General features: G+C 48.4%; 1 protein-coding gene across 1 annotated transcript in view; it reads left to right on the forward strand.

Annotated features, from left to right (window-relative positions):
* The window catches only part of Lrrc75a (leucine rich repeat containing 75A), a 46,380-nt gene that overhangs the window by 12,329 nt on the left and 7,216 nt on the right, over positions 1–26,835 (forward strand). The window contains exon 2 of the mRNA XM_052197474.1: positions 17,982–18,110. Within this exon, the coding sequence (XP_052053434.1) occupies positions 17,982–18,110 (129 nt within the window). The remainder of the gene's footprint in view (positions 1–17,981; positions 18,111–26,835) is intronic.

The raw sequence follows: 26,835 nt of genomic DNA on the forward strand, positions 1-26,835 counted from the left end.
CCAGCTGAGTTCCTCATCCCATCCCGTCTGAGTCATCCCCTGGCCCAGAGGGAGGACAGCAAGAGGTCTGAGACCAAACACTGGGAGCTTCGGCCTTACCTCTAATGTAGAGAGTTAAAGTGATAAAGACCCTCACTTCACTATGGTGCGTGAAGGGGACACACACTATTTTGTGTGTCCCTTAGGCATGACACCCAGTGTTTGGTCAGCCATTAGTCTAGATGCGGCTGGAGGTGTTTTTAAATGCAATGAACGTGTAAATCTTGGCACTTTAAAAAGAACATTATCCTTCTGCAGAATGGATGGGCTGTGTTGGTTGGTTAAGAAAAGACGTAAACTTCCCCCTTTCCCCCAAGAAAGACAGATTCTGCCTCCATGCCTCCTGTAGCAGCAAAAACAAGACGGTGATGCCAGGTCTCGGGTAGGCCTCCAGCCTGTCCTCCTGCTCTGCAGATTTCAGAGCTGCCAGCCCCCACAATCACATGACCCAAGTCCTTAAAATAAACCCAGTTCTCTCTCCCTCCTCTACACACACACACACACACACACACACACACACACACACACACACACACGCACGCATCTATTGGTTGTTTCTCTGGAGAACTCAGTCTAATATAAGCAACTCCCAAGGGCTGGTGTCCAGGAGAGTTAGAAACTTCTGGGGGCCCTGGGTTCCTTCTGTCCTCTTCCTCGCTAAGTTAACCCTGCAGACCTTATTTTCTTACTCTGAGAAATGGGCTGTTCCTGGGAAGTCTCCCTTGCAGAGGAGCCAGCGGGTCCTCCAAGTCATCCCTCTGCCTCTTTCCTTGAATCCTTTGGTGATGGAACATACCTTTCATCTAAATGGGACAGACTTCACCGTGGAAAGGGATAATGGGCTTGAATGGGTTTGCAGGAGGTATAAACAGCTGATCTTATTATTTCCCAAGAGGAAATGCAAAATGCCAAGAATTCGGGGAATTCAGGAGCACAGGGACCTCTGGGATTCCTGCCCCCCCCCCTCCGTTTTCTCAGAATCTCAGTTATACAAGAGGCTCTGGGAAAGCAAGGGGCAATGGGGAATCAGTTGGGAGATACCTTGGATGCTATACCTGTCAAAATTAGAAAGCACAGGAGGGCAGGGAGACTCAGATGCTGAGAACCCTGCACACAGAAGGTCTCTTCTGTCCTAGCACCGAAAGAAAAGAGAATATTGTGGAGCCAGAATGTCTGAAAGAATGGGGGGGGGAGCAATTTGTTGAATTGTTTGTGTTCTCTGCTCTGCTCTCTCTTGCTTCCTGCCGCTGGGCCCCTCCCCTCCAAAGAGTGACTAAGGAACTAGCCCGGAACTGGGTCTCAGGCTGTCCATCCTGACCCTTGTCTAGAGGGGAGCTGTGGCCCTGGGGGAATTAATCCAGTCCTCTGTTTTTCTAAAGAGATAACATCCTCTTGTAGTTATTTGTTAGTACTGTGGTTCCTTGGGTTATAATTAAGTTACACTTGGCAGTAGCCAGGTACCTGTTTCCAGAGGGGGCCTGGGATTTGGGTTTGTTTTTTGAATTTTAGATGTATGAATGTTTTGTTTGCCTGTATGTCTGTGTGTCACATAAGGTACCTGGTGCCCTTATAGGATAGAAGAGTGTGAAGAATTCCTTGGAACTGGAATTGAGGATATTTGTGAACCAACAGATTGGTGCTTGGAATCAAACCCAACAAGGGCCCTTAGCCACCAGTCGAACTCACCAACCCCCAGAGTGTCTTTTTTTTTTTAACCTTCATATGTGTGTGTATGTGTATGTGTGTGTGTGTGTGTGTGTGTGTGTGCGCGTGCCCACACACACACACACACACACACACACACGCGCGCGCGGCTACACGCCACAGTGAGTGTGTAGAGCTCAGAGGATAGTATGAGTCAGTTCTCTCCCTCCACCCTGTTGCCCGTAAGCTCCTTTACCTGCAGAGCTATCTCTCCAGCGGAAGGTGTCATTTTCAAAGACTTAAAACACAAATGGCAGCTGGTGGTGGCGCACGCCTTTAATCCCAGCACTTGGGAGGCAGAGGCAGGCAGATTTCTGAGTTTGAGGCCAGCCTGGTCTACAGAATGAGTTCCAGGATAGCCAGGGCTATACAGAGAAACCCTATCTCGAAAAAAACAAACAAACAAACAAAAAACAAACAAACAAACCAAAAAAAACCCCCACAAATGGCAGGCCAGCACTCTGGGAGGCAGAGGCAGATGGGTGAATGTGAGTTTGAGACCAACTGGTCTACAAAGGGACAGCCAGGGCTATACAGAGAAACCCTGTCTCAAAACAAACAAAACAATCTCTGCATACACACACCCACATACATACCTGTAGCCTGGAAACTTCGATGGAAGGAACTAGCAAACATGGTCCATAGCATCTTGCTGAGTGAGGACACAGAAGCACTCGTCACCGTCACCATCGAGGCCAGGCCGGTATGCCCTCAATTGGCTTGCAAGAACCTGAAAGGCTCAGCAGGAGCCTGAGGGTGATAAGCTATCCCTGGGAGAACAGGAGTCACAAATGGGGACCAAAGACTCCCACCTTTGCTCCTATACTATACCGGGGATGTTGGGCAGGGGCTGTGGGGCCTCTATCAGCAGTTCCCTGCCTTGATTTCTAGAAGATGCCTTCTGGGCTCCAGGCTCCATGGTAGACACTAAGCAAGAAGACTGTCTTCAAGAGGGGCTGCTAAGACTCAGACCAGGGCTGGGTGAAGCCATCCTGGAAGATGCCTCATCTTCAAACAGGGCAGGGCTGTTCATGCACTGGGGATTTCTCTAGGGAGAGGGAACTATAACAGTTATTTTTATTTATGGTGTGTGTGTGTGTGTGTGTGTGTGTGTGTGTGTGTGTGTGTGAGTGATGGCATCTATTACTTTTGTAGCTTTGCTCTGATGGTCCCCAGGTCTGCGTGGTATGCCTCCTGCTCTCTATGATAGCACTCCCACCTCCACATGCCCACTCGCCATGTACATGACTTCGCCGCTGGTGTTATTGGAGGAATGTCTGAGTGTATATGCACACACGGGCTGCTGACCGCACATTCTGTAAAACACATCGATGAGTATTTTTGTTATGCAGAATCCTAGAGTTGCATGCACACACATGCACACACCTCAACAGTACCAGGTGGATCATTCCACCTAGTCCTAGTTGTAGTCAAGAGAGAGATGGTATGGCGAGCGAAGGCACCACACAAGACTGGCAACCTTCGTTTGATCACAGGTGGAAGAAGAGAACTGACTTACAGAACTTTCCTCTGACCCTCACCTACTGGCTTTGTCACACATGTACCTGCACACACATACACACCATGCATATATACCGTTCTTTAAAAAAGAAATGGGGATGGGGGGGCATGGTAAGTCCAGATATGGTGGTACACTAAGGAGATGGGACAGAATAATGATAGATTCCAGGCTAGCCTGGGCTACATACTGAATCTTTAAGAAAGGAAGAGAAGGAGGCTGAGGAACTGGCTCAGTAGTTAAGAACACTGGCTGTTCTTTCTTCCAGAAGTCCTGAGTTCAATTCCCAGCAACCACATGGTGGCTCACAACCATCTCAAGGAATCCCATGCCCTCTTCTGGTGTGTTTGAAGACAGCTACAATGTATTCATGTGCATAAAATTAGTTAATTAAAAAAAAAGAAAGGAAAGAAGAAAAGGATGAACACTAGATAGAGCTAAAGCAGCTGCTGGCATAATACAGTATCCTGTTTTACAGCAACGTTTTCATAAGTAGGAATACACTCTAAAATAGCAATAAAACCAGACTCATGCACATCCACTCCACACTCAAGGCCAAAGAAACTGGGCCCACCCACCAAGAATCTACATCATGTTACTTGAGCTTCTAGCCTCCAAATTAGAAGACTCTCCAGGGAAAGTTAAAAGGAACTAGCCAAGACTGCGAAGTCATTCTGGCCTAGGCCTAGGTAACTTAGAATAAATAAATGTTGTTCACTATAAAATGAAATTCTCAAGTGCATCATGTCTGCTGTTTTTCTTTTAAAGTCTTGTTTTTATTTGTGTGTGTCCATACTGTGTATGTGTGATGATGGGGAGGGGGCCCTCAGTGTGTCACAGAGTGTGTGTGTGTCCATGTGTCACAGTGGAAGGGGTCCATGTATCACAAAGTGTGTGTGTGTGGTGGTGTGTGTGTGTGTGTGTGTGTGTGTGTGTGTATGTAAGTCAGAAAATAACATTGTGGAGTCTATGGTCTCCTTCCACCTTCACACGGGGTCCAGGAATTGAACTCAGATCACCAGGCCTGCACAGCAAGCCTCTTTACCCCAAGACCTATCATGCAGGCCCTTCTTTCTCTTCCCGGTTTTCAAGGTCTCGTGTAACCGAGCTGTACTCAAACTCGCTATGCCACCAAAGCTGGCCCTGAACTCCAGAACTTGCCTCTGCCTCCTAAGTGCTAAGATTCGAGATATGAGGCACCATTCCCAGCTGTGTTTGTGCCCCCCCCCGCGCCCCCCGTCCCTCACTTTTGAGTATGCAGTGTATGAGAAGCACAATGTTGAACTGAGCGTGCTCACAGGCCCCTGGTCTACAGGTGGTGGTGAATGGATGTGTTTCACCCATTAGAGCCCCTGGGTGCACTTGCTTAGGGAGACACTGCTTTGAGTGGGCCCCAGTTTGCTCCTTGCTTGCTGCGAGCAGGAAACCTTTCCATGCTGCTTGTTTACGCCTGAGACAGGTCTCACTCTGTAGCCCTAGCTGGTCTCAAACTCTGCCTGCCTCCACCTCCAGATTGCTGGATTAAAGGCCTACACCACACCTGGCTTCTTATGCTATGTATAATGGAGCAGGAGGAGATGAAGTGGGAGGGAAAAGTAAATATGTTCAAAATGCATAGTGTGTGTGTGTGTATATATATATATATATATATATATATACACACAAATATTGTTTTGTATATATACATATTGTAAATATATATATACAAATATTGTTTATAAGGTACATGTAAGCCAGGTGTGATGGCACACACCCTTAATCTCAGTCCTGAGCAGAAGCAAGTGGATCTCTGTGAGTTTGAGGCTAGTGTAGTCTACAGATTGAGTTCTAGGACAGTCAGGGCTCTGTACACAGAAAAAAAATCTATCTCAAGAGAAAAAAAAATGTTTTAAAAATAAAAGATATTAGGCTGGAGAGATGGCTCAGTGGTTGGGAGCACTGACTGCTCTTCCAGAGGTCTTGAGTAAACTCCCAGCAACCACATGGCAGCTCACAGCCATCTGTAATGGGATCCAATGCCCCTTTTCTGGTGTGTCCAAAGAAAGCTACAGCGTCCTCAAATAAATAAATCTTAAAAAACAAAAAGATGTGTATATGTGTGTGTATGTGTATATATATATGTACACATATATATACATATTGGAATAAATACATAAACCAGTGGCTTACTTGTTAACACCAGATATTATGCACTCTACCTAATTCTGTGAACTGTCCTTCCTTATGTCTGACCGTGCAGTGAGTGTGCTGGAAATAGAACCCAGCTGTTGACATGCTAACACTTTACCTCAGATCTTCACCCCAGATCTACTACAATTTTTAAAGTAATTTTTTCTAAGTTTAATATAACCAGTTTCTTTTTGTTGACATATTTTTTTTTAGATCTGTTTATTTTATATGTATGAGTGCTTACTTGCACATACAGCTGTATACCATGTTCATGCGGGTCCAGGAGCCGGAAGAGGAAATGGGATTCCCTTGGAACTGAAGTTATAGGCTATTGTGTGCTCCCCTGTGGGTGCTGGGAATCCAGCCCTGGCCTGGTTCTCTGTAAGAGCAGCCAGTGGGCTTAACCACTGAAATCACTCCTCCAACTCCCATATCCAGTTTTCTCAAGTTTACCAATACCCACCCTAAAGAAGCAGGACTTGGAATAATAGATTCCTAACCTATTATTAAATATTAGAAAAGTCAGCTTTTAAATATGCTCTCTGTGAAGTTCTCTGAACACATTTCAAAGCTGCCGTAAATTTAATTGAATCTCCCCTCAGTGTACTGTTTAAAATCATAAGACTGAATTCAATTAGTTTTTTTTTTTTTTTTTACTTTTTGTGTGTTTACATGTATGAGTGTATACATGCCAAGGCATACACACGTAAATCCTTGAGTCCTGCCCCAAGTGTCTCTTCTCTCCTCTTACCATGCAGGTCATCAGGCTTGGTCCCGACTCAGAGCTGGAACCAGGACCCCACACAAACACACACACAGGACTGAGATGACCAAGAGCACTGGCTGTTCAATTCCCGCCCCCACATACATGGAGGCTCATGGCCATCTATAATTCCAGTTCCCTCAGATCCTATGCCATTTTCTGGCCTCCAGGGTCTCTACATGCATGTGGTGCACAAACATACATACAGGCAAAATATCCATGCACATAAAATAATAAACTAAATTTTTATGAAAACATAAACACGGGGTGGAGAGATGGCTCAGTGGTTAAAAGCACTGACTGCTCTTCCAGAGGTCTTGAGTTCAATTCCCAGCAACCACATGGTGGCTCACAGCCATCTGTAGTGGGGATCTGATGCCCTCTTCTGGTGTGTCTGAAGATAGCAACAACGTGCTTGCATACGTGAAATAAATCTTTAAAAAAAAAAAAAAACACTAATCAAATTTACCATCTGAAGTTTTTTTGAGATAGAATCTCACTAAGTAACCCAGGCTAGCCTCAAACTCAGAGATCCTTCTGCCTCTACCCCCCCACCCCCCACCCCACCTCCGGAGTGCTGGGATTAAAGGCGTGCACCACCACACTCACCTTCTGTGTCTTTTAATTTTTTCCCCACTTGTTGGTATTTTTTCCAGGGCTGAGAATCAGACTCAGGGACTCATGTGCTAAGTAAGCATGCTTCCTCTGAACATCTCACACCCACTCGGGAGATTGTGGGGTTTTGTCATTTCTTTTATATGTATGAATGTTTTGTCTGCGTATATGTGTGCCACCTGCTTGCTGAGTACCCTCGAGGATCAGAAGGTGTCAGGTCCCCTCATACTGGAGTTACAGGTGGTTGGGAGCCACCACCTTGCTGCCAGGGTCTGAGCCTGGCTTCTCTGCAAGAGCAGCAAGTGTTGTTAACAACGGATGCATCTCTTGTTAAAATTTTTTTATTCTATTTTTATGTGTATTGGTGTTTTGCCTGCATGAATGTCTGTGCACCATATGCATGCCCAGAGCCTGTGGAGGCCAGAAAAGGGCCTCAGATGCCCTGGGACTGCAGTCATAGACGATTCTGAGCTGCCATATTGATCAAGGCTGAGATTCAGACTTGGATTCTCAGGAGGAGCCAATGCTCTTAGCTGCTGAGCCATCTCTCCAGCCTCTCTCCTTGGTTCTAGTGCAGTTTCGAGTACTGCACTGGGGACCGACCATCTTTAGTCCCCACTTGCCCACCCTACTGTGTGAAGTAACAACTGACAGAAGCCTCAGGACTGAGGTAAAGGAAGCAGAGTGCTGATTAAGCAGAGCCAGCCCTCCTCACCCTCAGTGACCTCAGCTGGGGTCAGCAGTAGTAGCACAGGAGCCCTGTCCCCCTTTGCCTATTGAAGCCTCGAGAAAAGTGTCATCATTGTCTCAAGCCACTGTGCTAGATTCCTGAGGCTGCTGGAACAAATTACTACCAACTGGGTGGCCTCAAACAACAGGATTGTGTTCTTCCCTCCTTTCAGCTTCAAGGGGTTGTCACATCCCTCCCTGCTCTGCCTCTGCTTTCGCATCACCTCTGTCTATTCTGAGGATACACGGGTTGGATTTGGGAAACCTGGATAAACAAAGACGACATCTTCTGAAGTTCTTTTTGTTTGTTTGTTTGTTTTTTGTTTTTGTTTTTCAAGACAGGGTTTCTCTGTGTACCCCTGGCTGTCCTGGAACTCACTCTGTAGACCAGGCTAGCCTCGAACTCAGAAATCCGCCTGCCTCTGCCTCCCAAGTGCTGGCGTTAAAGGCATTCGCCCCAAGTTCTTAAATTAATTTCATCCACAAAGACCTTTTTCCACAACTGGTTACCTTTTGGTTTCTGGGCCCAAAAGTATGAGAACGTCTGGGGGTGGGGGATGTCTCCATTCAGCTGTCTGCATCCATGGATGTGTGCACATATTCCAAGCCTTCCTCCCTTACCTGGGGCGCCTTAAAACTACTATTCTTCCCATACTATTTTCTTCCAAGGAAGCTCTGCTCAGGCTCTTCCCCTCCAGCAGACCCTGGCTTTGCACTCTCTCTGGAGGCTTCCTGAGCTGTTTCCTAACAGCACCTGACATTCCCCTCCCCCCCTCCACCCCCACCCCTGGGATTCCCTAGGAGTTCAGGCACCAGCTGCAGCAGGGTGTTTCCCTGGCAGGTCCCTTCCTTTGAGAAATATGCCTGGGTTGTCCCCTGTGCTTGGAGGATAGACTGCCTAGCTGCTTCCTGTCTGCCCTCTGGACACTAATTAATTTCTTTCTAGGGGGCTATGCATGGTTACACACTCATTAGGCAGCTCTGCACTCAGGCTGTGGCGACTGACTGACATCTGTCAGTATGCCATCGGGCTGTTGTCTGCCTTTCCAGTTAGTATTCAGAGGGCAGCCTCCCTCCTCTCCCCACTGTGTTGATGAAGAAACTGTGGAGTCACGCTTGGAGGAGAGAGGTAGGCGCCAGCTCCCTCCCAGCAGAGAAGGTCTTTGAAAGAAAAGGGGGGTTGGGGTTTAAAATAGAAAGTGCCTAGCAGTCCCCTCTCTGGCTTTCCCTGCAGCATTCTCTGTAGACAGTTCCCTCTCCAAAAACAGAACCGGGCTGCAGGGACCAGCAATGAGAACACTGCAAACAAAGATTGTTGGGCAGTTTGGGAGAAACCCCCTGTAGGCATCGTGGAGCAGGCCCTAGAAGGAAGGGATCCGGGCTTCCTAAAGGAGGGTCGGAAGCCTCTTTCTCCCTCAGCCTATGTCAACCACAGGTTAGTGATTGGCCTCGGAATCGTGATTTGGGGGTGCTCTCCCGTGCTTGTGTCTGCATCCCTTCAGAGAGCTGCTCAAGACCACAGGCAGGAAGAAAGTGACCAGGAAATATGAAGACTGTCTACCTGCAGGACTGTTAGAATGTCCTAGGATGTGCAGGCATGTTAGAATGTCCGAGGACTTGCAGGCATATGTTAGAATGTCCGAGGACCTACAGGCATGTTATAATGTCCGAGGACCTGTAGGCATATGTTAGAATGTCCGAGGACCTGCAAGCATGTTGTAATGGCCATGAACACAGCCTCTCTTGCCCTTATTGATGTGGAGATCTGGGTTGTCCTTTTCCCATTGCAGAGTCACAGCAGCCAATGTCTAGGGTTGGTCTGAGCCAGCCAGAGCTGAATTCAGCTCTTATCCCCAGGAGAAGGCCATTCTGAGGGGCTCAGGTGTCTCCACATATCATTCAGGAGTGAGCCTGTGGGGGAGGTGAAGGGGAAGGGATAACTATCCTAGAACCTGAGCTTCATCTCTGAAATTGAACTGCAGGATCACAAAGAAATGAGCTCAGCAGGGAAGAGGCAGAGGCCACCAGAAGAGGCCAAGGGGGGAGGGGCTGAATGGGTGACAAGGAAGATTAATGAGCAAGAAAGAGGAGAATCAGAGAAACCGAAATGCTAGCCAGATGACTCTGTCCTTCCCAGCAGCAGCGAATGTGGCGGGGACCACAGAATGTGAGATCAGGTGTGGAAGGCGCTTAGATTACGCAGTACTAAAACTATCTGGAGAATATAAACAGAGAGAGACAACATCAGTTCTCAGAAGGCAGAAGCTTGATTTTAAAAAAGGAAAATATATATATAGAGAGAGAGAGAGATCCCAAGCTTTCTCTCACAGTGATTTGGAAGAATTATATTCATCACTGGACACACAGTAGGAAAAAAAAAATTTTTTTTTTTAATTTTTTTGGTTTTTTGCTTTTTTCGAGACAGGGTTTCTCTGTATAGCCCTGGCTGTCCTGGAACTCACTCTGTAGACCAGGCTGGCCTTTAACTCAGAAATCCGCCTGCCTCTGCCTCCCAAGTACTGGGATTATAGGCGTGCGCCACCACTGCCCGGCTAAAAATTTTTTTTTTAGTAGCCAACCAAGCATGGTGGCACACAACTTCATCCCAGCTGCTTAAGAAGCTGAGGCAGGAGGACCATTTAAGCCCAGGAGTTTAGGACCAGCAGGCACAACATATTAAGGCCTTTCTGTTAAAGGAAAGTAGATTTTTAGCAACCTAGTATAAGCAACCTAGTGTAATTAGCAGAGGTCAGGAAAGCCTGGCTTTGTTCTTCCCGCCTCAGGGTGCCGAGGGTGCTTTTTTTTTGTTTGTTTGTTTGTTTGCTTGTTTGTTTTTAGTGGGGGGTGGGAGGGGTCTCTATGTAGCCTCGGCTGCCCTGGATCTCTCGCTCTTCAGACTCAGAGATCCAAACTCAGAGACCGCCCGCCTCTGCCTCCCACGTGCTAGGATTAAAGGCGTCGGCTGCTGCTACCGCAGCCACCAACTTCGATGCTGTGTGTGTTTGCTGGTCTGGGTCTCACTTTCCTTTTTCAAGTGGTAGCAAAACATACATAGTATAAAATTTACCAGTTTGATTTCTTTAGTGCTTTGGTGTGGCACTGAGGCGGACACTGGGTGCCACACGCCTCCTGCTGAGCCTCAGGCTGCACAGCCAGTCTCCAGAGCTCATGTTGTACAGCCTAAAGTCAGCATCCCTTACGCAGAAGTCCCGTAGTCCCCTGCCCTGTTCCTGGGAAAACATTGTTCTGTTGTCTCTGTGTGTTTAACTGCTGTAGAGACTTCGAATAAATGGATCGTACAGGATTTGTCCTTCCTTGGCTAGCTTATTGCATTCAAATTAATGTCCTTATGATTCTTCTTGTTTGGCACTTATCAGAATTTCCTTCTTTATTAAGGCTGAAGTACTGTCCACTTGATCCATTCATCTGTCCTGTGACACTTGGGTTGCTTCCAGCCTTTTTGTTTTGTTGTTTTTGGATTTGGTTTTTTTGATACAGGGTTTCTCTGTGTAGCCCTGACTGTCCTGGAACTCACTCTGTAGACCAGGCTGGCCTCAAACTCAGAAATCCGCCTGCCTCTGCCTCCCAGAGTGCTGGGATTACAGACGTGTGCCACCACCACCCAGCTTCTTGGCTTATTTCTGAATTTTAGGATAATCCTGCATTTAGTTTGGTTTTGGTTTTTTTGTTTGTTTTTAAATTGCCATCCATTCCATTTTCTGCAGTAGCCACACCAGTTCGTATTCATTCCCACCATCGATGCAAGAATGCCCCAGTTTCTCTCCTTCCATCCAGTGCTTGTTAGTTCAGGTCCCCAGAAACCCACTGTGTTACTTTCCTATTGCCATGACAAAACATGATGACAAGGGCAACTTATAAAATAAAGTGTTTAATTTGGGATTCAGTTCCATGACCATCCCAGCAGGGAGCGTGGCAGCAGGCCGGCGTGGCGCTGCAGCACTAGCTGAGAGCTTATATCTTAACCTACAAGCATGAGGTGGAGAAAGCTGACTGGATATGGCCCCGAGGTTTTGAAACCTCAAAGTCTGACTGCCAGTGACACACATCCTCCAACAAGGCCACACCTCCTGATCTTTCCCAAACAGTTCCACCAACTGTGAACCAAGTATCCAAACAGATGAGCCTATGGGAGCCATTCTCATTCAGGACACCACAGCTACACACTTGCAGGGTAGGCATGGCAGCCCACAGGTAGCAATTCCAGCCTCAGGTAGCAGAGCCAAATCCCAAGATTATCAGCAAGCTCTGGGTTTGATTAAGAGAGCCTGCTTCAATGTGCAGATGGAAGAACAAGAACGATTCCTGACATCAACTTATACAGTGCACATGGGCCTGCATAGTCTGCATACTGTACACACACACACACACACACACACACACATAGGGAAAATGACTATGATAGTGACAGCAATAGCAGGAACCTAGATCTGAAACCCCCAGTTACAGTAAGGAAGGCTGCCAAAGAGTACGCTAGCCCAGACAAATGTTGACATTAAAGAGTTCTTAATATTTTTCTCACAGAGGGGAATGAATTAGTTCTCTCCAGCACAGGAGTTGGTACAGAGTAGGTCAGTGTCTTCTCTATACATGTTCATGATGTACAGTGCTGTCTGCAGTGTTGCAACACAGCATGGGACCTTTATCAAATGTGCCTACCCTGTATTGAACTTCCCAATCTCTAGACTTAGGAGCTAAATATAGACCTCTTTGTAAGTTACACCAGCTGTGGGCATGGATTTCCCTTGAGCCCCCAGTACCACCACATAATCTGTGCCCACAGAGACCAGGCACTTACATAGTAGGAGTAGACAAAGCTAGTCATGTGTCCAGAGGCGGTTTTCAGGATGCAGAGCCATAGCATTCCCATGGGGCTCCCCACTTCCTGCTCCCCTCTAGGCTCTTCCTCCTGGAATAACCCATCTTTCTGTTGCAGCAGATCCTGAATGGTTTGGGTAGTCCTCAAATTTAGTGAGGGCTTCAAAGAGGTTTCCCTTGTGGAGATCCTATCTAATGCTAGTTATAGTAGTAGAAATTAAAACAAAGGGGCTGGAAAGATGGCTCAGTGGACAAGAGTGCTTGTTGCTCTTGCAGAAGACCTAGGTTCAGTTCCCATCACGCACACGGCAGCTCGTAACTATCTGTAACTCCAATTCCTGGGAATGCAGTGCCCTCTTCTGGTTTCCCTGGTACCAGGCACACACACTGTGCATGTGCATTGAGGCAAGCACTCATTCACATACAAATAAGTCAGTGTAGGGGGGAAGGGGGTGTTTTTGTTTTTGTTTTTGAGGACAGGGTTTCTTTCTATATCCCTGGCTGTCCTGGATCTCAGTAGACTGGGTACTAGGATAAAAGGTGTGCACCACCATGCCCTGCTAAGTAAATCTTTTTTCTTTCTTTCTTTGTTTAAAGAGGAGGGTCTCTAAAGGGCTTACCTATTAACTTAAAATTAGTAACAATGAGGGAGCCAGCAATGTTGCAGGGAAGATCTATAATTATGGTAGATAACAAAAGGAGAAGGAAGTTTAGAATACAAAGAGACAGAAAGTGGGAATGATTGCCTGGTGCCTGAGAGGGGAGACTCTGGAGTGGGGGCGGGGTCACTGAGTTTCTCCTAATGAAAATGTTCTAAAATGTATTGTGGTGGTTGTACAAAGCTTCTCTTTGTAGTTTGGATTTGTGGTGGTGGTGGTGGTGGTGGTTTTGTTTTTGTTTTTTGTTTTTTGTTTTGTGCTGAGGATTGAACCCAGGGCTTCACAGATGCAGAGTACTAGGGAGGCCTGAGGAGGTCATTGGATTCCTTGGCTGCTCTGCCACTGAGCTATACCTCAGCCCCAGACTGTGTGTCCTATGGGTGGATAAATCGTATGTGGATTACATCTCAACAAAGCTGGGAAGGGTTTTGTGTGTGTGTGTGTGTGTGTGTGTGTTTAATTTTAAATTTTTCATAATAAATTTACATCTGAGAGAAATAGATTTTTATGAAAGTAACTGAATTTTTCAAAAGGAAATGAAGATGTAAGAAGAGAGGCTGCTTCCTGTTGTGAATGTCTGGTATCCTGCTTTCCCCCAACAGCCGGGTTCCAGGCCTGTAGAAGCTGCCTTCAAGCTGTCACAGCAGGTTGTTTGGGGGCTGGGCTCTATACAGAAAGCCCAATGTGACGCAAGTTATGTCCCTGGAAGAGGTCCTTGAAGAGCCTCAGATTTCTCAAGGGCCCCGGGCTCCTCCCCTGGTCTTTAGATCTATAATTGCCCTTTGGAAGCCATAGCCTTGGCCCTGGGCCCATCATTGCTTGTCCCATTGTAAAATGTCCCCGAACCTGCTTATCTGAGCTGGTGTGATAATGGGGCTCTGCCTCCTTGAGATGCCCTGTGTGCCTGTCACCTTTAGGCACTGCGGGAGCAATCAGTGGCATGGGGCTAGCCCAGCGACAACCTCCCAGTGGAGCCCCCACCAGCAGTGACTCAGTGCTGTTTGAGAGATTCTCCCAGACTGTCTGATGAGCAGCCATCTGTGCACACGGTTCCTGAGATGTGCTGTTCAGAGCCACAGTGAGGAAAATGCAATCCTCTTGGGTGCCTCACTGTCGCAAGGCAACGGCCCCTCCAAGGCCAGCACATGTAGGGGACACATCTGGATTTGATTTTTCCAGTCCCCTCGTGCAGCACTGGTACCCTCATGCCTACAGTCAGGGGAGCTGGCTTCCCCAGGGCCGTGGCTAAAGTTACAGCCATCTGGGGACACCCTGAGGAGCTAGTTAGCTCTCCTCCCTCACATCCAGTTTATAGACTGTGACACAAAAGTCCCCAGTGAACTGACTTAGAGGAAGAGACACAGAAAAGATACCCAGATACTATGATATGTCCTGGGTATACACAAGTGTCCTTGGACACAGTCCAGGGCGGAAATCAAGCAAGCAATAAAGTATAGCAGCCTTTGCCCAGCCCCAGGCCGGTGTTTCCTACTGTGGCCTTTGGACCTTTGGGAGTCCCACGCCAGCTAAAGATTCTTCAGGAAGGTGATAGCCTGTGACTCAGTAACCCAGCCCCTCCCTCCTGGTGCGGACATCTTTCTTCCACCCTTTCCTATGGTGCCAGTGAGACACCCTAGAAACAGACAGCCACTGTCTGCCATGGGGCTCCTGAGTTGAAGGAGACAGTTGAGGTAGCTCTGGAGAGGTGCTGTCTGCACCCAGACAGACCTGCCCGGTCCCCAGTGGTCTTTCTTGGTTTCTCCAAGAATATAATGGCCCCAAGTGGCCTGGAATGTGGAGGGCCTGTAGAAATGGGACCCAGTGTGGCTGACAAGAGGTCAAGAAGCCCACCCATCTTCTCTGTGGTTCTCAACTCTTCTTTGGCAGTACTTTATTTATTCATTTGTTTGAGCTGATCTGCCTCCTTCTTGTCCCCCAGTAACACCCACCTACCCCAGGACCTCCGGACACAGTATAATAACTTGTAGTTGACCTACCATTTCACAGTCCGGAAAAAACACATCCCAAGGGAGAGGGGTGCCTCACCCACAGACCTACAGTAAGCCAAGGGGACTACAAAGTCCTGAGAACATCAGGTGTGAATCACGCCCAAGGACAGATGTACTCAGGTGAGGGACAGAGGCTAGCAATAAGTCAACAGCCAAAGGGGAGCAGGAGAGATGACAAAGAAAACCCTTAGCTGGCCATGGCCTGTACTACCAGTGATTGGGAAGCTAAGGCAGGAGGGTTGCAAGTTCGAGACCAGCCTGGGCTGCACAGTAAAGAAGAAGGGAAAGGAAAAGAAAGATCCTATACTCCTGACCTCCTTCCCATAGCCATGAGTCTAACCTCTAGCCCTGGGAATAGCAACCATGAGACCACAACCCTATTCTCAGCCTTCCTGTCCCCAAGAAGGAACCATTGACCTGTAAGTAGAGGTCTTGCTGGGATGCTGAATGCTAGGCTAGGGTCCTTTGACCACCTGGCCTTCTGGTGCCCTTGGAATTGAGGCCTTCCCAGCTTCCTTATGCCCCAGTCAGGGTAGGGCTTGTGTTCCTCATTCCTAACACACCCTTCTGACCACAGGGCCATCCTGGAGTTCATATGCCAAGGTCCCTCTCCTGACCCGATTCCTGGTTTTGTTTTTGTTTTTGTTTTTTGTTTTTTTGTTTTGTTTTGTTTGGTTTTGTTTTTGTTTTTTTGAGTCAGGGTTTCTCTGCGTAGTCCTGGCTGTCCTGGAACTCACTCTGTAGACCAGGCTGACCTCGAACTCAGAAATCCACCTGCCTCTGCCTCCCAAGTGCTGGGATTACAGGCGTGAGCTACCACGCCCGGCTCTGTATTTTCTTAATTAATGGCTTTCAGTAAGTTTTCAGATGGGTCTATGGGCCAAAGGAACTGCATGGTGTGGTAGGGAAGATGTGAGGAGCCAACAGGGTGGGGAGGGGCTTTGAGGGAACCATGTTGCTTAGTTTGGTTTCTCTGATGGAGGTCTGATGTCTCTGTCTCCATTTTACAGAGGGCACAGGTTTGGAGCCTATGGGTAGATTGCCTGAGGGGCTGCATCATGCCTGAGGGGGTTGAACAACCAGAGGACAGAGGTCAAAGCAAGGGTTACAGTTGCCAGCCAGCTCTTCAGAAGTCCCTGCACTGGGGCCACACTACATCTTGTGTCACTGAATGACAAGCAAACTGAGTGACAGGGATCCTGGCACAAAGCACTCAGCTTGCCTCTAAGGCGGATGCCTGCTCAGTGGAAGGCAAAGCTCTCCAAACTGGTTCCTGCTGCTGATGCATAGCTCTCTGTGACCGCCCCTCCCCACAGGAGATGGGGCTTAGTGCCCTGGCCCCACCAGGTTCCTGGAGGCAGAAGCCTATTCTTCTTTTCTCTTAGAGGTGTAACTACCAAAATTCAGGACCTACATTCATCACTGGCCTGGGCTACCTCTAGAACTGGGTGAGGGCTGATCAATCCTTGCAAGACAGAGCTAGGTCTGAGGCCTGGGTCCAAAAAATTGCCAACCATTTAAGAAGTCAGCCTCTGTGTCTTCATCTGTAGATCCAGAATAACAGTGTGGTACCTCCCCTTAGCCGGCCCCACACCTGCCCAGCTCTTGTGTGGCATCCAAACACCACTCTCAAGGGCACTGCAGGCATCTCACCTCCTGAGGCATCACCCCAGCTTCAGAATCTCTGGTTTTGTGCGCAATATAGAAGTCTGGATGGGGGGGGGGGGGGGGGGGGGGATGGCGCACGCCTTTAATCCCAGCACTCTGGGTGGCAGAGGCAGGCGGATTTCTGAGTTCAAGGCCAACCTGGTCTACTGAGTGAGTTCCAGGACAGCCAGGGCTACACAGGGAAAAAAAACAAAACAAAAACAACAACATCAAAAAAAGTTGTTTAGAAGTCTGGGTAGAGGACAGAGCACAGTCTACTGGGATAGATGGGAAGAAGCCAGGCAAGGTCTGTTTCTTTAGATTCTTCTCTGCGCCTTTGTGCTTTGGAAATAAAAATGTCCTCTCCACAGTGTGTAGAGGGGACCCCTCTGGAGTTGGAAAAGTACTTTTGCAACCTGCTTCTTCTGCTGTCCCCTCAATGCCACAATGCCATATATGAGGGCAGTATGCCCTAAACTCTGTTGCCCCCCAAACCTTGTAGCTCTTCAGACCAATGGAACACCTGCTTTGATGGTTACCGCATCTTAGCCCATTCAGCAGTAATGATATATATGCACTGCTTCCCTTTGGACCCACACTTAATATGCTCTCTGAGTTCCCATGGTGACACACACACACACATACACAAAACATGCAGGCCTCCCTGGTTAGCCTCTGGGGCAAAGGAGCACCGAGCTTGGGTAATCTACAAAAAGAGCAGTCCCACTACATTCAAAAGCAAGAAAATAGAAATTAAGATCATTAAACTGAGCCGGGCGGTGGTGGCACGCGCCTGTAATCCCAGCACTCTGGGAGGCAGAGGCAGGTGGATTTCTGAGTTCGAGGCCAGCTTGATCTACAGAGTGAGTTCCAGGACAGTCAAGGCTATACAGAAAAACCCTGTCTCAAAAAAAAAACAAATCCAAAAAAGATCGGTAAACTGTCCAGTCTGGAGGCAAGGGAATGTTTCTGTGTGTCCCAAACTGCCTACGCCGTGAGGTGGGGCACTAAGGCTTCACCTGTGACTTCCTCGGCAGGCGGTTTGGGACACTGATTTGAGGAGAGGTTCATAAACCATGGCTTGCATGAACGTTGGGAGACTGGGCGTCTACTGTTGTAGGTCTCCTGCCCTCAGCTGGAGACAGAAGAGGCTTGACTTTGTCTCCCTAAGGGACGTTCTCTAGACTCTTCCTTGTGTGGACTTGGGGGAGCTGACCTGCCTCCAGAGTCTGTAGTCACTTTTCCGGGAGCTCTGGATGGCGTTTGACCTCTGGCTGTTCTATCTCTTTCAGGACCTGGGCATGGAGTCAACCTCCCTGGATGATGTGCTGTATCGCTATGCCAGCTTCCGGAATCTGGTGGACCCGATCACACACGACCTCATTATCAGTCTGGCACGCTACATCCACTGCCCCAAGCCGGTAGGCAGCTGTGGTCTGAGGCGAGGCACCCAAGCCCTTGGGTGTGTGGCGGGCCCCTTTCTGGACAGCACAGACCTGACCATGGTTGCCTAGGGAGTTGAAGTGTTGCTCAGGGGAAAAGATGCTTCCAGGGTGGACCCTATCTATCTATGGCTTCCTCTGGGACCTTCTCTCTGGCTCCTGGAGTTGCCTAGTGCTAAGATTTAGAGAGGAGGGAGAGTGGCTGTGGAGGGATGGGAGCTAGGCAGGGTCAACAGAAGACAGGCAAAGAGGCTGAGTCAAATAGGAAAAAAGGATTGGTGGGTTGTGGGGGAGGAGCTAGACCATGGCCTGAGGCGGGGAGGGGGGTAAAGGGGGTAGGGGGAGACTAAGTAGTGGAAGCTGGATCCCTGGGGAGCAGAACTAGAAACAGTGGAGGCTGCCCTGCAGGTGGCATACCCCTGCCTTTCTAGAACAGGAAGTGAATTGCCTAAAGGTAAGAGGGGTGACAGTTAATAAAGATCCCAAAAATAAACAATAGGTGAAATGTTGCTTTCATGTGCATTTGAGTTGAGTAAAACAGTTACTCAAGTAGGCTGTGCCCCTCATGAGGTCAGCAGCGGTGCTAAGGCCCACTCTGCCAACCTGGGGCTGGACAAGACAGGAAGTGCTAACTGCCTCACCAGGCCCAGTAACATAGACCTGGTTAGGCAAACCTAGAGCTCCTTACCTTGTCCCTTCCCTTCCCCCTAGGTGGGGCAGGGGGCCATATCAGTTTGTGTTACTCAGGGCAGGCTGCTACACAAAGTGCCATGGCCTGAGGGCTTCTAGGTGGAAGATCATTTTTTACTTTTGGCTGGAACTGCAAGGTTGAGGTGTCTGATGGGAACCCTGTTCTCCATCTCAGATTGCTGCCTTCTCCTGTGTCCTTGTGTGGTGGCAAGAGGACAGGCAGTTCTCCAGACCCCTCTTAGAACAGCTCTGATGAGAGCTTCACCCTCACAACCTGGCCATCTCCTGAGGTGGGAGTGGAGCACAAGCCTACAGTGAACTATGTGGTGTCCCTTTCCCTTTCACTTGCTTACCAGAACTTCATTTTCCACAACTCCAAGTGGACATCAAAACCATCTCTCCTCATCTCAAGCTAAATGAGACAACTCAGGAGAGGTACCCGCTTTTGTCCATATGGCCACCTGCACACAGAAGCTGATGTCGTCGCTGCTTCGTGGCACCTTCTGAGTGCCACCAGGGTACTGAAAGAGTAGGGCAGTTTTAGGAAACAGCAGCAGATAAGATATGGTCTCCATAGGCCCAGTCTCAGAAAACAGCAAGCTCGCTCTCTGACCAGGATTTCCAAAGCCAGCAGAGTGGGCCCTGTCCTGCTGGACGTTCAAGGACCAGCCTTGAGTCCTCTAGGGCTCTCCTGGAAGTGGGTAGGACATAGGTGGCAAGAATCTCCCAACTGGTAAGGTGTAGCAGTGAAGAGTTAAGCCCCTCTATGCTCCTGCCAAAGAGCTCTGGATTCTCCAATGAAAGAAACACATACACCAACTTAATTTTTGATATGCCTTACTAGCTTAGTGGCTGGGCCGCTCCTGAACCTCCCTGAGGTAGCACACACTCCCTTCTGGTATTCCCTAGTCAACACTTTCCAAATCTACATTTTATCTTTGCTGCCCCAGACCTAAACAGGCAAGACCCTGGGGCTGCTTCCCTGACTCTCCCTATCAGCGGGCTCCTAATTCTGACCTCTCTGGTTCCCTGTCACTGCTTGGTCTGTCCTACACCCCTATCATGGCGGAATTCCTTTTTCCTCTTCCCTGCATTTCTTGCCTGGGAACCCTAAAAGTCCCTTCTCTTTCATCCTGCCCAGCCATTGGCCATTGGGTCTTTTTTGTTGTGTTTTGTTTTTACGAGACAGGGTTTCTCTGTATAGCCCTGGCTGTCCTGGAACTCACTCTGTAGACCAGGCTGGCCTCGAACTCAGAAATCCACCTGCCTCTGCCTCCTAAGAGCTGGGATTAAAGGTGTGCGCCACCACCGCCCAGCAGCCATTGAGTCTTTATTGATTAATCAAAAACCAATTGAAGACAGGGACCCTCATTTGAACATGCAGATTCCTGTGAGATTTTGGGAGCTGAATTAAGACAAATTCCCAATAGTAAGGAGCAGCTCCACCAGAAGAACCACCTACACTGACTAGGGTTGATTAGATCATAGATCTTTGTATCTGACCCTCTCCTAGCTATTCAGTTGTAGCCTTGAGGTTGTAGAAAGAGGTGTCAAGACTGTCAGCGATTAGGTGGGAATCTGTTCACACCATGGTAGACCAGAAAGAACAGAGAAAGGCTGGAACCAGGGTCTGGGCAAGCATCTTCAATGATCTCTAGTGAGCTTCTGCCAGGCCCATGTCCTAAAAGTTCCACAACCACCCCAAATAATCTACCAGCTGGGAAAACCGCTTTCAAGCCATGGCCCTGTGTGGTGGGTGGACAATCCAGCACTTGCAATGACCTCATCCACTCCCAGTAGACTCCTTCTTAAAGTTCCGACCAAGCCCTTAACACATGGCTCTTTGCAGGGGGGGTTTAAAATCTAAATTATCACCGGGTGTGGTGGTACACACCTTTAGTGTGCACTGGGGAGGCAGAAACAAGCAGATCCGAGTTTGAGGCCAGCTTGTTCCAAGATAGCCAGAGCTCTGTTAGACAGAGAAAGCATGTCTCAACAACAGCGACAGAAAAATCTAAATTATCCCTTATTTACATGATAGTTACTTTGCATCTACTTTACCCACTAGAATAGAGAGCCTAAATCTATAATCCCAGTACTTAAGAATAAAGCAGAGGGCCGGGCGGTGGTAGTGCACGCCTGTAATCCCAGCACTTGGGAGGCAGAGGCAGGTAGATTTCTGAGTTCAAGGCCAGCCTAGGCTACAGAGTAAGCTCCAGGACAGCCAGGGCTACACAGAGAAACCCTGTCTTGGAAAAAAACAAATCCAAAAAACCAAAAATAAATAAATAAATAAATAAATAAATAAATAAATAAATAAATAAAAGAATAAAGCAGAGGCAGACAGACCTCTGCAAGTTAAAAGCCAGCCTCATCTGCATAGCAAGTTCCAGGCCAGCGAGAGCTACATAGTGAGACCCTGTCTTTTGTTTTTTGTTTTTTGTTTTAAAGGACTAAGGATTTTCCATCCATCTTGTTCACAGTTACATCTTATAAAAGGCAGGAAGCAGCACATCCCACTGTGAATGTGTATATATGGGTGTGTGTGTGTGTCTGTGTGTGTCTGTGTGTGTCTGTGTGTGTGTGTGTGTGTGTGTGTACACGCATGCATGGAGGCAGTAAGAAGATATAAGTATGTATCCAAATTCATGCATACACCTGTACGCCTGTGCTCATGGAGATCAAAGGACAGCCCCAGGTGCCTGCTGTTCTTCAGATGCTTTCTACCTTTTATTTGAAACAAGGTCCCTCACTGGCCTGTAATTTAAGTATGTTAGATTATCTGCTTCCACCTACCTCCCCTGTCACTACAGCTAAGATTACAGTCAGGTGCCATGACATGGGTCCTCTGTCCACCCCCACAAATGTCCTCCCATATATGCACATACCTAAACACTAATTTAGAGTAAAGAAAGGAAACCAAAAAGCAAGGGTTTAATCTTACACAGTCTCCACAGGTTCAGGAATCCAAGGCTGCAAGTCTCACCTACACTACAGGGTTGGTGGCAGGAGGCCCCGTTTGTTGCCATGTGGGTCTCTGTAGGATTTCTCGAGTGTCTCATATCACAGAGCTAGCCAGGATAACCATCCTAGAAATCAGTCCTGCCCATTCTGTCCTCTTGATAAATCTTGGAAGGAGAATATACAGAGAGGGCTACCAGGAGCAAAGGGGGAGACGGTCTGGGAGGCTCCTACACACACTGAATGAGAGAGAGGATCTTGACCTTTTGCTTCTCCTGACCATTAACCGAGTCCAACTAGAAACAAGGGACAAGAGAAACTGATGATATACTCTTCAGAACAGTCCTTGAACAGAAAAGGACGGAAAATGGACTGGGGGTGGGGTGTAGGGTGGATCAGTAAGCAGTCTGTCTCAGCAGTGGCCTACTACTTTATTGGGTTCTTATATCTTACACCCTCCCATCCTTGATTCCACCCTGATCCCTTCCAACCCCCAACACTAGATAGGAGAAAGGAAGGTTAGAGGGGAAAGGAGGCCTAGACGTATAAGCTACTTCCTGCTGATTAGGGGTTCCTTGAGGTAAGTCCAGGCTTTGTCATCAGAATATCTCCAGCTTCTGGTAAAACTACAACAGGAACCGGGAGCAGCAGCCTCCTGGGAGCACCCTGCCTCTCTTGGGGCTCTGTCATTTACACCGTCACCAGAGCCCTAGAATTAAATGCTGTACAACTGGCAAAGATTACACCCCTGCTAGTGCATGAGGCAAATCATAATCACCTGCTGTGAAGCCTGGGATTAAAACAAAACATAGTCACACAACATAACTGGTTTTTGTTTTGTTTTTTAAGAAACCAAAATTCTTGCTACACTGTCCAGTGTATAAAGTAGAACAGTCAGAAATTTATATTAGTGAATGAGTAGATTTATGAATGAAAGAAACCTTTGAGTGGAGGACAGAGCTGTTGGGGGCCTAGATGCTGTTACAAAGGTACCTGCAAAATAAAGGTGGCAGATGGCACCTGATGGTTGAGAGACAGGGAAGGCTGTAGGTTGGCCATGAGCCCTGAGTCTCTTTCCAACAGATTGTGGAGAAGTCCCTCAAACAAATCCTCCCCCAGTGCTTGAGAACGGTATCACTGAGGTCTAGAGAGACTGCAGTGCCCGAAACCCTGGCGGTTGTTCCAAGCTCCCTCCCCTTCTTTGCCTTCCTTCTCCATGGGTGTGAAGAAGAGTTGCTAGGAGTCTCATGCATTGCTAACTGCCACTAACAGACACCCACACAGTCCAGTGTCTCCTGGATCCAAAGGCAGCTCAGCATTACAGAGGCATGAGAACTGCGGAGCTAGCATGCTGTGCAAGTCCATCCATCTCCGCTCTGCCCCATTATATCCCATTTCCTATTCACAGAGCTCTTTCCTATCACCCCGCGTGGTAGGAATATGGCTACCTATGGTCCCTGGTTACTTGTCAAAGTTCTAATCCCTAGAAGGTATGTCATTACCGGCTGGGATACTGAGACGATTCCTGGACCAGCTGCCAGGAGCTTAGGGGGATCTGGTCATACAATGGTAGGTGAGCAGAACCGTGGGGCAGAAATAGTAACTTCCCAAGGAGAGTGCCAGACATGCAGACACAGGCAGTACTTGCTGCCACAGAGACCCCTGGCCTGGGTTGCACAAGACATGGCTGCTCCACAGCTGGGAGACTCTGACACTAAAACAATTCCCTTCTATGCTGGGTCCTTTTTTCGTGCCTCCACCCTGTACTCACACACAACAAACACACTTTTTTCCTCCTCCTCCTCCTCCTCCTCCTCCTCCTCCTCCTCCTCCTCCTCCTGCTCTTCCTCCTCCTCCTCCCCCTGACCAGCTCCGCTCAATCCTATTGTCAGCTGGAAGAAGGCCTTGAGGGCGCCTAAAAAGAGGAGGAGTTGGGAAAAGGATAAAAGCACCTTGAATGAATAGGCAAAGGGCCAGGTTTCTAACAGGGAAACAGAGTGAAAAGGAGTGGGTAGCTCGTCGGTTAGAGCACCAGCCCAGCCACTGGGCAAAGTCTGGATCCATTTCCTCTTACAAGATGCATGTTGAACCTTATGCCTGTTCCCTCTTTGTCAAGTGGGAGTGGTAGGACCGTGTGCATTCATAGGCATCCAAGGGAAGGGAGGAGATGCATAATGATTTCTAGATGTTCAGCAAGGACTGGAGGTGTGGCTGGTGCTAGCTGCCGTCTGAGGTCAAGGTGGATCCCAAGCACGACAAAAAAAATAAATAAAAAATAAAAAAAGAACAACAAAAGCCCCGTGGTGTGTTTAGTTCAGGCAAGCAGAGAGACACTCATCCCCGGTGTGTTCTTTACAGTTACTCTCAGCTCTAATTGGCGAGCTCAGCTATTGTTCCTGTTTAGCCAATGAGCAGCCCGAGATTCTCTCCGGCTCTCTCGGGCAGCGGCAGCCTCGCCCTGTGCTCCTCTGCCCCCTAGTGGCCGACGCCGCGCACTGCCAGCCCTCTTTATGCCTTTGTTCTCTTAAGATGCCGTGGCCCGAGCTGCTCCAGCTTGGACAACTGAGTGGGAGGGAATGGTCCTGGGTATTTGGAAGCTCGGGGAAGTGACTGGAGGAGGAGCCAGAGCAGAGACGCTCAGATGTGGGCTCTGGGTCAGCTTCTTCTGGAAAAAGGCAACAGTTCTGTCCCAGAGCATCCCCCAAAATGATGTTGGGCGTGCCTCCGATCGGATCGCATCCTCTCACCTTCTTGTCCTTAAGTCCCCTGAGCTTCTCTGCAGTGGCCGCACAAAGAGGAAGTCAGTTTTGCGGCAGGACTAGGAGGAGGAAGCGGTGATTGGGAGGTGGGGGGATCAGTCAGGACTAAGTGAGAGAAAGAGAGAGAAGACAGACAAAATATCGCGTGTTTCCCCGAGGGGTGTGTCACGAAAGCAGAAGGGCTGGCTGTTGAAGCGACAAAGGGAATCGGCAAGTGGGCGGAGGAGGGACAGAGGAGAGCTGTAGGAGAGAATGGATGCGATATAATCATATGTATATAAAAATGTCATAATGAAACCTATTATTTTGTACACTAACTAAAAATAAAGTTAATCCGCTGCCAGAGGACCTACCTACTCACCATCAGTGTTGGGTTTTGAAGGTTCCCTGGGATGCTAAGGTGGAAAATGAACTCTAGATGTGCCGTCTCAGCTCCTTGTCTACTTGTGCAGTCTTCTCTCCGCTCCCCTCAGCTTATTCCACAGCCAGGGGTTCAACCAGCCCCTGAGGAAGCCCAGCTAGAGGTCCAATAGGCAGCATGTTTGACCGGAGCCGGTTGCTCCCCACCCTGCTTTTCCTCAGGAGCGCTTATCGATGTGATAAGTACTGTAATTTGAGTCGTGTCCGCTTAAGCGAGAAAGGACTTGTCCCTGGCTCACAGGTCAAAGGCACCGTCCACGGCGTGGGGGATATCAGGGTGGCAGGAGCCTGAAGTAACTGTCGCATCACATACTCAGTTGAAAACCCAGAGATCTATGAATGCCTGTGCTTGTCTGAATGATGCCTCTTCCCATTTCTCTTAGTCAAGGCTTAGTCCCCAGCGAGCTCCGCTGCCCGCCTCCCAGGCAAGGCTAGATTCTGTCACACTGACAACACTGGCACGAGCCCCTGGCTTCCCAATCGCTTCATCTGCATTCTGCTCCCTCCTTCTCTGACCCGGATGTGACATCCATCACTTTCAGTCCCTTCTATGGGCATGGTCACCCTCTCCACCTCCAGTCCTCCCACCCCCATCTCCCAGTAAGAAACTCCCAGGATATAACCTCGCCCACCAGTCCTCTCTGCCGACTCCCTTACAACTCCCAAAGATGCGTCTGTCCTCTGGCCTGTGTCGCCGTACCCACCATGTATGACTGGGCTAAGAAGAATCCAAGTCTGGGAATCCAGTGTCTACTCCAGGGGCTTGGTGAGGTTGCCAGTTTGTCAGTCAGGATGCAGTGTGGCTGTGAGGAACTAGAAGGTTCCTTCCAGAGCAGTCCTGTCCATCTCAGGCCGCCCCAATGGCTCTGTGCTTAGATGCTTCACGTCTCCAGACCTTCAGTCACAGGCTCCCTCCTGTCCTGTCCACATCAGACTTTCTTCTCTTACCATTCTGTCAGCCACAGCTCCTGGAATCTCAGTTCCCTCCTCTGTATGATGATAAGAGCACAAAGTTCTCCAGATTATGGGCATTCTGTTAACTTCCAACCTAGTGTCTATGCAGTAATCCAGGTAAGAGATAGGAAGGTGGGCTGGAAAGATGGCTCAGCAGGTAGGAGCTCTGGCTGCCCTTCCAAAGGTCATGAGTTCAAATCCCAGCACCCACATGGTAGCTCACGACCATCTGTAAAGAGATCTGACACCCTCTTCTGGTGTCTGAAGACAGCTACAGTATGCTTACATTAAATAAATAAATCTATATTTAAAAAAGGAGAGCGATAGGAAGGTTTGGACAAGTGGTAGAATAGGGATAGTCTGGTGTCACCAGATTCTCTCTCTTTCTCTCTCCCTCTTTCTCTTTCCTTTCTTTCTTTGTTTTTTGGTTTTTTTTTTTTGTTTGTTTTGGCTTTTGGTTTTTGGTTTTTGTTTTGTGTCTGCTCTGGCATGCGCACTCGGCCTGTTTACGGCTCAGCAAGAACAGGATGTAGGCGCCATCTTGTAATGGAGGTCATAGGAGCATTCGGGCGGCTCCCGACAGTTTTGTTTTGTTTTGTTTTTTGTTTTTTGTTTTTTTTTTGTTTTGTTTTGTTTTTTTTTTTTTTTTTTTTTTTTTGAGACTGGGTTTCTTTGTGTATCCCCAGCTGCCCTGGAACTCACTCTGTAGACCAGGCTGGCCTCAAACTCACAAAGATCTGTCTGCCTCTGCCTCCCGAGCTTGTGCCATTGATGCCTGGCTCTGTATTGATTTCCTAACCCTCAATTCTCCAGAATGTAACTGCACTCAAAGACAAGGCATTTTAAAATATATAAAGCAGAAATGAGGCAGTGTGAGTGGGGCTTGTTAGTGTGACGCGTGTGCTTAGTGTGATTAGTGT

This window comes from Apodemus sylvaticus, chromosome 10 (genome assembly GCF_947179515.1).
Source record: "Apodemus sylvaticus chromosome 10, mApoSyl1.1, whole genome shotgun sequence".
Taxonomy (NCBI): domain Eukaryota; kingdom Metazoa; phylum Chordata; class Mammalia; order Rodentia; family Muridae; genus Apodemus; species Apodemus sylvaticus.